Source organism: Cyprinus carpio, chromosome A4 (genome assembly GCF_018340385.1).
Source record: "Cyprinus carpio isolate SPL01 chromosome A4, ASM1834038v1, whole genome shotgun sequence".
Taxonomy (NCBI): Eukaryota; Metazoa; Chordata; class Actinopteri; order Cypriniformes; family Cyprinidae; genus Cyprinus; species Cyprinus carpio.
Window position 1 is genome coordinate 22,405,260 of NC_056575.1, and position 11,949 is coordinate 22,417,208.

The 11,949-nt window shown below is 35.4% G+C and overlaps 1 protein-coding gene across 1 annotated transcript; it reads right to left on the reverse strand.

Annotated features, from left to right (window-relative positions):
• Positions 1 to 592: 592 nt before the first annotated feature.
• Positions 593 to 3,560, reverse strand: LOC122140921 (GTPase IMAP family member 7-like). The gene is made up of 2 exons (XM_042746365.1): positions 3,555 to 3,560; positions 593 to 1,761 (listed from the first exon to the last, which is right to left on the reverse strand). The coding sequence occupies exons 1-2, from the start codon at positions 3,558 to 3,560 to the stop codon at positions 874 to 876; spliced, it is 894 nt and encodes a 297-aa protein (XP_042602299.1). The 3' UTR covers positions 593 to 873.
• Positions 3,561 to 11,949: the final 8,389 nt, after the last annotated feature.

The window sequence follows — 11,949 nt, forward strand, 5'->3', positions numbered from 1 at the left end:
GTGCGTGAGGCACCAGCGCGATCAAACAGCTGAAACAGAAAATACAACATTTTTGGTCACACAGTAAAGGCATAATTCAAAAATGCAAAGTGTCAGCAGTTTGAAAAATCAAGAATAATAACAGAATTAACAATAATTATTGCTAAATGCTGGACCGTTCTCATTTCGATCTGCAAATGGAACCTGTAGGATTTTTAAATTAAACCAAGAATGAACCGAAATGAAAACATTTAGCTTTTTTATCTGTATATATAGGCCTTATATTTAATGACTGTTTAATAACAATAGCACGCATAAGATCCTTTGTGTAAAGGTCTTTCTTTTAATTTTTGATGAGTAGACTGTAGCCTAAGACTATCCTACATTTTGAAATTAACTCACTGTACATTTTTTAATGGTTTTTAAAGATGGTACAATGTTATATCATTATGTTATTGTTGTTTTACCTCCTCCTTTTATCTCATTTTACAATTACATTCAGTTCGCAATCCGTCCCTTTGCGCCACCTGGCGGTAGTTTCGCGAATGAATTTAACACGCGGCTGACTTGCAGTTAACGCCACGGCCCTGCGGCGGCGGTATTACTCATTTTGGTTGTCTACCATCTGTACAACCAAAAGCCCCTGCTGTACAGAAATATGCTAAATATTGGACAATGAGATCTATAACTGGATTTCAAAAACTTTAGTTCATAACATTGTCAGCAACAGTCAGTAATAGTACATAATTAATAGTATTATTAATAGTATTAGTGTTGAAGTGATTATCAGAGCACTTGAACAGTTCTTTTTACTTCATTTATATTTTACATTGTAGTCATGCTTGAATTATTGTTTATAACATCCTGTTCAGATCCTTCCTCCCTTAACTCTCTTTAGTTTCCCTCATTTCCCTTCTGCTCCTTGCAAACTTTTAATGCATGTTCAATAGTTAATGCACCTCCTTCTGCCATGAGGGCAACTCCTGCTGCTATTAAAGCTACAGGTGCTGCTACTAAGCCAATTGCTCCATGTGCTACACCTCCAACAACCGCTCCTGCTATTCCAATTACTCCTCCTAACATGCCTGCTCCCACAAATGCTGCTTTCTGAGCCAAACTCAATGGTTCTTCCGCTTCCGGGTTTTCCTCCTCTTCCAAACTCCTTCTCTGAGTTTCCTGGTACATCTCATTTGCGTAATGCTGTCCTCCATTCTCCTCCACCATTTTGTCAATCTTCTCAGTGACCTGTGATCGATTTTCAACATCTGTGTTACTAAAAACATGATACCTGCCTTTACCTGCCTCATTAATCTGATCATCTGTTGTCATACATTCATACTCTATAGGTGTATTTAACTGATCTCCTCTAGTGAACATATTGATGGTGTAACGTGCAGCTTCTTCTCCAAAGTTCTCCTGAATCCATTTCACTGTCTCCTCTTCATCTGTGATTTTTTCATCCAGGAATCCATGAGGACCAAGAACAGACATCTCGACACACTTCAGTATTTCCTCCTTCAGTTGTTCTTCACTGATTGATGAATCAGATGGTCCTGAAGTGTCGATCACTGAGATTTTTCTACTCTCCACCTTCTGCTGATACTGTTGGCATTCCTCAGTCACAGATTCAGAAAATAGGTGTGCTTCAAATACCTTCTGTTCCAGGATTATGTTTCCAGATGAGCTCTTTCCAGCTCCAGTTTTTCTCTGGATCCTCAGATCTGATAATATTGGAGAAGATAAAAGGAAAGATGGAAACTCATTTAAAAATGCTAAATAAAACTATAAGCATTATATTCAGGTGGTAATTTTGTAAATAATGTCCAGTTCCTTGCACAGACCGATTGTTTTGCTTCAGTGTATATATATATATATATACCACGGTCTAAATTTTTCCCCCAGACCTTTTGCTTTCTGCGTTTCCACCACGGTCTAAAGTACCGTGAAGATTAGGCAAATAGTCTGTATGGAGAAACACGCGCAGACCTACGTCATCAGTCAGCTCGCCTTGGCTACTGCAATTTTCCTCTCTGTATATTTACAATAAGATGAAATATGATATCAAATACCACTGCCTCCTTTCATTTAAACATAATAATAGCTGCAAAAACACACCTACCCCAAACTTTAATTTTCATTAAAACATATATATAAACAGACAACACAACACACCTATCCCAACTTTTTATTTTCATTTTAACATATAGATAAATTGATTACCCCTTACGAAAAAGAAGTTTATTCAAGTGTGCTATTAGTATACTTCTTTTAAACAAAAAATAGGAAAGTATACTTTTAGTTTACTTTTTATGTACTTCTCAGAAATGGGCTTTATGTACTTCTCAGAAATAAACTTAAAATGACACTAAAGTATACTTGACTTATACTTACAAAAAGTCTAAATATACTTGAACTTTACTTAAGTATACTTAATAAAATAAACTTGAAGTATACTACTTTTTGGTAAGGGACAGACCAAAGATTACCTGTTAGATTTACCCAAAACGAATTGTATTTTATGTTTAACCACTAAAGAGACATCAGAGCCAGCGGTAAATGTCAGAAGGACATTTACCGCTGGGTAAAAGTAAATGTGAGTTGAGACTGCTCTAGGCGGATACATGAGCACCAAGCTCCCGCTGATCGTGTGGAGCGGATCGTCTCCAAAATCGGCAAAACACATTTTTAAACAGGGGCTGTCTTTATAAATAAACTGCAGATTTGAGTTTTAAACAACTACATTCTCGCCTGAAATATTTTTAAAACTACATTTCATGACATGATAACAGTAATATTTTGAAAATTATCCTAATAAATGGTGGTTGAAATCACAATGCTGCATGAACTCAACCAATCAGCATGCTCAGCACCCAAGTCCCGCCCCCAAAAGTTCCGGACCTTTGAAAAAGTACTACCTCGCGAGCAGGGACTTTATGAGCATCATTTTTACCCATAACCTTAACTAGATACTAGATCCTGGTTCCTGTGGTGGAAACACACAGAGTACCAGCCCAAAGTCCCTAGTTCCTGGGTAAAGTTCCAGTGGTGGAAACGCAGCTCTAATGATTTCAAATGAGATTAGAATAACTGTATGTGTATCCCCTCCCCACCTTGCATGTTGTCATCCGTGTTCAAGACGACGAAGGTCTACATTTCGGTGCCCCTCCATGTGAAACTGGTTAAATGTACATTAATGTAATCATACTCTGTTGAGCTTGCATGTTGTCATCCGTGTTCAAGACGACCGTAATATGAGACTTCTCCCACTTGCATTGTGATCTGTAAACCCTCCCTTCCAGTTGGAATATTTAATTCCCACTTGAAATGGTGTCCCTTCTGTATCCAAAATTGTGCAAAAACATCGTAGGACAAGGTTTTCACACTGACAGCTGTCATTCATTGTAAGTCTGTGAGCAACTCTGTTTGTTTGTCTAAGAGAGAATATATTTTATTTATGTAAGGGTCATGATCCTTCTGGAAACAAGCAGGGGCGTGTCTACATGATGGCCAGGGGTTTGCCACCCCAGGCCTCAAAATGACCTATTTATACTCAAACACTATCCACTGATTGTTACCGTCATTGTGTATTATTTATCAAGTATTGAGGTTTCTGTGTTCATGTGGGTAATAACTGTATTGACTAGACATATTATCTTAAAAAGGATAACAAGCTGCTCACTCGCTTTCTTACATGTTTGTAAGTGAACCACATGATTTAATAGCATTAATTTAATCAGTGCTACATTGTTTGAATAAAGTTTACAAATCGTGACTGAGTAATTTCTACTAAGTTTAATCTGCAACACTCCAGTACATTTCACTCAAATTCTAACTGGCCATGTTAAATGTACTTATTTCCTTTGCTAATTTTATATAACTTAAGTAGATTTTACTTAATTCCATACTTAAAATTGACTTATATTATGAAATTACATAAAATTTACTTAAATTTTAATCATGATACTCTGTGCTTTTGTACAAATGTATAGTAAAACACAAGAACTGTAAACTCTTGACTGTAGTAGTTTTAAATCAAAAAGTAGCAACACAATTAAAAATACTTATGAACATAAAATAATTTTTTTCTTATTGTTTTACTGCTTTCAACCAAAAAAGCACAGTATATAATTCCGTTCTCATTGTATTAAACTGTAGTTTGTGAATGTCATATTAGGTTAGATAATTCATTACAACTGACCTTTATATGAAGATTCCATGATGTCTCTTAAAGTTTGTTCTTGTCATTTAGAGTCTCTCTGTCTGACTGAATAATCTCAATATGGGAAACTAGAAGTGCCTATCCTTCCTCATACTTACTCAAAAAAAAAAAAAAGTATACGTTAAACATTGTTCATCCCATATATTCAGTGTTGCCCACAGGCTGCATATTTGACACCTGTTTTGTTACCACACAATACGTTAGAATTTCACTTCAAAAATTAAACCACGACTTCTATGTTAAGTTGCAGTAAGGAGTTATGCAATGTGACCATTAATCGGGAAGCAAGCAAGAATGGCACAGAGAGCAGCATTTTTACTGTATCTGAAGCTAATACTGTGATATTTGCATACATCTTGATCCTGTTGTAGCATCGTGGGTGTGTATTGATTGCCTTTAACAATATCTACAATTGCAGATCACTATTTGGGGACAGTGTTACAGTTTAAAGAGCTGATTGTTAGAAGTCTTATCATTTTCTATCTACCTCACTATCGTTAATGATTATTTCATTGTTGTACTGTTCCTAGACCCTTAAAAGTTCATATAAATGCAGTTCAGATAAAACAGAGATTGTGAAAATGCATAGGTTAAATATACAAATGTCAATAAACCTGTGGACGAGGAACTAATGTCTTCAGAGTCTTGATGTTTGGAAAGAGTTTACCTGGCTATCATGTTATATACAGAACATATACCGAGGGGCAGCACAACACCTATAGGTACAGTATGTTTTTTACAGTATGTGCTAAGTACTGTATGCTCAGTCTTTTATCTCAGAGGTTAACCGATCTGTTTAGTATTGAATAGAGTAACTCAGATTGAATCATAAGAAGAGTCAAGTCTAGGCAAGCCTGAATCATAAAGCACTCACCTGACAAGGTGAACACAGAAGACTCCCTTGTTCTTATATTATTATTTATAATGAACTATATTATAATATATTCAAATACTGTAACAAATATATTCTATTTTTTTTTCTCCATTTGTTTATTTTCTTCATCATATGTTTTGCAGGTTTCTGAACCAAACAAATAGCGTCTTTTTAAATATTGTTTTATAAAAAAACTTGCACTCTTAATTTACTAAATGCTTATTTTCTTAAAAACAACACTAACTATTCTATCCATTTGTTTTCTTTTCATTTATTATATAATTTACAAAAGCAAAAAAGGTCTCTACCACTAGCTTGCTCTATTCTTTTTCTATTCTATCTGTTTTCTTTTTATGTATTATAATTAAAAATATCCTTGCTATGTGTACTGCATTAAGCTATCTGAGACTTGTTATAGCACTTGTATATCATTGCTCTTTTGTTGATTTTGATTGATTCCATTGTCCTCATTTGTAAGTCGCTTTGGATAAAAGCGTCTGATAAAATGACTAATAGATACAACCAACTAAACAAGAAACTGCAATAAACAACACGAGGTTCAGTTATGATCAAGCATATGGAAAATGTGACTTACAGTCCTTAGTATTGCAGGAAGATCCAGGACCAGCGTAGATACAGGCAGAATAACTAAGAGGATGAAGATAGGCAAGGTAAAGGTCAGATAAGTCTTGACCAAGACCAGACAATAATAGAGGCTGGATCAGGGATGGGCAACTTCAGTCCTAGAGGGCCATTGTCCTGCATAGTTTAGCTCCAATCCTATTTAAACACACCTATCCCTATGCCCTAATCCCCTAACCCCTTCAAAGGGTTTACCGTCCAAAGTGAGAGCTTCAAAGGGATGAAGGGTGTATGGGTCAAAAAGGTTTTTTTTTTTTTGGAATGCACTTCTGCATTATCTTAATGAGACGATCAAGGAGGCACCTTCCTCACACATTTTGTACACTGCTGATCTCCAGCCTCAACCCACAAAAACACTCAAAAGCACACCACCAACCTTCAACAAACACATAAAACATCCAATAACTCCTCAATCCATCCATTATAAAAAATATAAGACAAATATATATATATATATATGTCTGTTTTCTGTTGAATTTTTTGTAAAAAGTGTATATGTCAGTATTATATATATATATATATATATATATATATATATATATATATATATATATAAAATAATGTCTGTTTTCTGTTGAATTTTTTGTAAAAAGTGTATATGTCAGTATTTATTTTTAATAAATGTGTATGGTAAAACGAACGCAACACTTAATTGACATGAAACTAAACTGTTTTGCTAAAGTAAGAGTGTAGATGGTTGTGAATTGTTTTGTGAATTTTGAGAAGAAACTGTGGATATCCAAAACAAAGCTTACTTCTGCATTTGAAGCAGTTTAAATTGCAGTTTAAGAGGCGATGGACCAGGTGGAGATTTGACCAACCCCACTTTCAACATTGCCATCTAGTGTAGTGTACCGCCATCTAGTGTTCACACTTAAAAATACATGCTTTCAACAGAAAGTAAAAATACGTACATGAACTTGTATTTACACATTAATTACTTCTGTTTAATATTTAATTTTTATTTCTAATGTTTGTTAACACTAGAACCACCACGGGGTAAATTTTACCCATGGCTGTTTTTCAAATGTACATAACAGGTTTTCAATAAAACATTCAAGTCTTCCAGTCATTGACTTACTAAAATTGTGTAATTTACAATCCCCTGGTGTTAAAAATGGTTTAGCTAAAACAGGGCACTTGTACCTATAAGCGTCAGCAGGTCAAATTTACCCGCTATATAATGCCTGTATTTTCACACTGCTTATGTTTTAACATTTTACATTTTAAGGCAACACATTTCACTCACTGAATTAGCGGTTATCGGTTTCATAAATAAAGTCACAATGAGTAAAAGAAGGAGATTTATGGATGCCAAAGAGGAATTAGAAGCCCTAAATGCCATGAGTGATGGAGAGTCTTATGGTGGGGAGATCAGTGATGCGTCCTGGGTCGGCTCAGCATCTGACAGCGATCCAGAGCCTCTGAGTCTTTTCTTCAGGACAGGATCACTACAATAGTTACAGAGGGTGAGCATCAATAAACTTTGGATGTAAAATAATTTTCTTTAGTCAGACATCTCCCACAGTTATAATTATTATTGCGGTGGGTGCCTTGTTGGCAGAGACTATTTACACCAACTCCAACCAAAAAATAAATAAATAAATAACGTTACCTCAGTGGTACAGCAGATAAGTTGCGTAGCCGGAGGATTTTTGATGTGAATGACTGGAGTGCAAAGCCACCTTTTGCAGAGTTCGTTATTTTCTGTTTTTCTCATCACATATTGGAAAGGAATTTACTTTCAGTTAAACACAAATAAATTTTTCCAGATAAACTGGCTTCCATTTGATAAATTTGAAAATACACTCATTTGCAATTAGTATTGTTAATGTTTCCTACTACAATACTGAGGTGCAAGTATCTGACACTATTTCCACGAGGTAGGCTATAAATAGCATCTAATTACTGCGAATACTGTTTTTTATGGAAATATATTCTATGGATATTTTCACGTTGTGTAAATAGCATTTTGCTAAAAAAAAATTTAACTTTTCTGACTGGCAAAGGTGGTGGTCTATAGTTTCACCCTTAACTATAAAGATACATTTTCCTAGCAGCTAAAGTAGCCTGTGGGCTAATCTTATAAATGATCATTGAACCCCTGTCTAATTTTAGTGTGTCACGGAGCCACAAGCACCAGTCCAAGAGATCAGAAAATCTGGTGAAGGCACTGGGAGACAGTAAGCCCAAAATATTCTCACTGAGTCTGCTGGCCCCACACCACAATATTCAAGATAAGATGACAGCTTTTTGTGCTTGTGTGATAGAGTGATGTTGCAGCACATCCGAGAGTGCACAGCGGCTGAAGCCCACAGAGCCACCCACTGAGGACACAGCCTGGGATATGTCCCTTGCTGAGCTGAAGGCATTCATTGCACTACTTTGTGTCAGGGGTGCATAATATGGGAAAAAACATTGACATTTAAAGTTTCTGATCTGAGGAATGGGGCAACACGTTCTTCATTTCCACAATGTCAATGAACCGGTTTATGGAAATCATGCGCGACCTGCGATTTGATCGGAAGGGAACACGGCGCTGCTATTTAGCCACCGACAATTTGCGCTCATGTCTGAGGTGTGGCAGAAATTCACACAGAACTGCATTGCATGTTACTTAAAAGTGTGTACTTTTTCTTCACCAAAAAAATTCATACTTTAAGGGCGTAGTATAAGTAGGCATGTTGGGATGCAGCAGTGGATTGCTTATGACGTCATAAAAGTGAACCCACCGTGCCACCATACTGCTATTCCCTAATATTTTCATTTGTTTTCATTTTAATTAATAGGAAATCATACAATTTTAATGGGAAAACATCACCTAACAAGTCAGCGTTTTTAGATTTTAAGTAGCTCTGTACATTTGAACGTAAATGTCCTATGCATGTAAACGGTTATTTGTTTAATGAGGGAAATTTCCACTGCATATTAAAAAGTTACGTTATACATTACAGTAGTGAACATCAGAGGCTCAACATATGTATTACAATTGGCAAAGTGCTCATTCTGAAATCTGAGTAAAGATTTATGCTTTGTATATACATATACCCTAATAACTGCCATCACTGGACTCTGACGGTATTATTTTTTTCTCATGACTATGTTCATCTTTTCATGCAGTTATATTTCAAAAACATTTATTCTAACATTTAAATAATGCAACAATTCCAACAATTAAGGTCATGATCCCACAAGAGAAGAGGGCTCTATGACTGCATCCAAGGGGGGAGAGCCAAACCAATATAAAGGGTTGCCAGGATGTGACAAGGTAATCCAGTCTTTATAGCAATTTATGTTTAGTGGGGTCATAATCTAAGCACATGAAACTTGAAAATGTGAAAACTTTTAAGTTTTCGTTCCTATTTCATACAGATCATTCATGAGACAGATGGATATGTGGCACCTACCACATACATGGCAAAGAAACAGCATCTTCAAGTTCAAGTTAGGTTTATTTCTAAAGCACATTTAAAAATGGCCACAGGCCGAACAAATTGCTGTATGATAAAAGAATAAGAGTACACAATGAATGAACAACAAAACCAATTTAAAACAGGAGTAAATCAAAGTGTATATAATAAAGAGTTTATATAATGTTGACAAAACATGATCCTTACGTATACTGTTTACATATAAAAAGATAAACATCTACCTATTCTCCAGCATTGATGAGTGGACAATATTTAAAAAGATTTTAATTATGTATTACTATTATTACTAGTTTATAACTACTATAACACATAATTATCATTGATCACACGAAACACCTAAGTATCCTTAACTTAAACACAATCGCCTCGGAACCGCATTGTCTGTGTGTTCATTCATTCATTTATAATTTGCAGAATGCATCTTGAATTTGGAACATGTAGAGTATTCCACATCAGCAACAGGAGTAAAAGCTCTCAGGATGGAATGGCAATAGCCACTTCCCTCTTAAAAAACACGGGTAAGAATTCTTGCAGTCGGTCTATAATTGTCTATTACCTGTGAACATGTATTTAAAGAGGTTTTATGTTCTTTTTGACTAATTGGGTATCTGAATAAAAAAACAAAGTACTTGACTATTTTTTCTGCCTTTCTTTCATAGATACGACAATAATTATATTATAGCATTAGAAATACCCTACTACTGTAACTAAAGAGCTTATGCATATTGGAGGACTAACCAACACAGAAAGCTAAAAAATGATTTTGGTAATTACCAATACTGTTAGTTAGTGCGACAAACCTTACAAAATTGGTTAAAAACCTTACATAAATTTGTTTTAATTAATTTGTTAATCACTGTAGGCAATATGTTTTAATCTCTAGATCAAAAATGTAAATAATAAAGATAATTAAGATGAATAATATCACAGTGAAGTTTTGCAGGAACACGCGACGCATGCACTTTGATCACAGTCAGTCTCCTCTTACTGTCATTTCTTTATCCTGTAAAAGCGTCTGACATTTATATTCAGACAATTACACGCTGCTATCCCTTCACAGTTTCTAGTACTCTCATAAATTACTCACACCGCATGTTGATTTTTAAACAAATTTAATGTTCAACAACAGATATTTCAGCACAGTGAATGTTTTTGCACTGAATAGTGTCTCGGAAGTCAGTAGAGAGGCTGCGTTCCTTCTGTTTAAGGTGCGTACCTTCCGCGCCGTTGCTCTTTCAGTAAAGATTTCAACTTAATGCAGACTGTCAGGACAGGCCTTTATTCAAAAATGGAAATGCCTACGTGAATTTGTGACATTTACAGATAAGGATGTGACCGTTAACTGAAATTTTTTACACATATTTGTCAAAGCGACTGACAGGGCAAGTCATTACGCTAATGCATCAGCTTGAAGCTGAAAATAAAGATTTCTCATGTTTTGGGCAGCCTTGATCACATACTTTTCTTGCAGGAGCTCATTATGTTTCGTTCACTATTTTTAGATGCATTTTTGTCCATAGAAATGCGTTATTCAGTGCTGTAATTTGATGTGACTGGCTGAAGTTGGATGTGCACTGTGGACAGACCCGACTAATCGATAATGAGAATCTTCTTCAATGATTTTCAACTAATTGTCGATTAGTTGTTGCAGCCCTATTGTATACACTGCCAAAGGATTCCAACATCAGTGAAAAATGAATTCAGTTTATTTTTAGGGAACGTCCCAGTCACGTCGGTGCTTATTTACCTGTGTTTAGTCACCAAATCTCAGTATGATGCTGGCTTTACCAAAATAGTTTTGCTAAAAGATCAGGCCTTGCCAACTGTTCTGGACCCAACATTGATGCCGCAAACTGTAAGTAATGTATTTTATGTAAAATCTATTTTAAAAACAGTAATAGACTTGTTCGGCATTGCTGGGAAAGCCCACAAAAATCCCTTAACCTTTTATGCCATGGGGGAAAACAAACCATTCGAATTAACGCGTGAAGACCTTGTTAGTTGCTTGAGCTTTACTTTTTGTGATGATTTTGATTGATTTTTGCTTGGTGCAATGCCGAAAAGTTGCTGTGTGGTGTTCTGTACCTCTAATAAGTTAAAAAACCTGATCTGAAGATATATATGACTGATAAACAGACGGACTACCAGAGGTGGCACTGAGTGGGTAGCACAGATAAGCTACACTACTTACCCTGCAATGATCTGTCATTAATCCCGTCCCCCTGCACTGCAAACCAGTTCTGATGGGGCTTACAATAACCCTTCTTTGCATCACAATCAAATGTGATGTCATAATCCATAAAAAATAAAGATCTAAAAACATATAAAAAATAAACAAACAATCATAAAATTATACACAATCCCTTACGAAAATTAGTAATAGTGTTACTATAGTAAAAGTATAGTAGGCTAACCAGGTTTTTTTTTTTATTACCAGTTGTAGCCTATAACCACAGATTTACTACAAATACCATGGTTAAACTATAGTTAGTGTAGCAAAACGTTTTTACCATGGTTTAACTATAGTAACCAATAACCATGTTTTTTGGTCCTTTATATAAATATCTTTGTGTTATCTTTTTATTTTATGGAATGTATTAGTGAAAATGATTAGGCAGCCGCAGCACACAACACATAGAATAACGCTGAGCATTTCAAGGCACTTCAGTGGACCTTAATGTTACCTGATTTATCAATGTTAAAAATCTTTTCAATATATCAATAAGTATGACAGGCTTTTACTCAAGTCTTTATCATTTTATTAAAAACAAAACGGCAAATGTTTACTTTCACAAACCGTATCG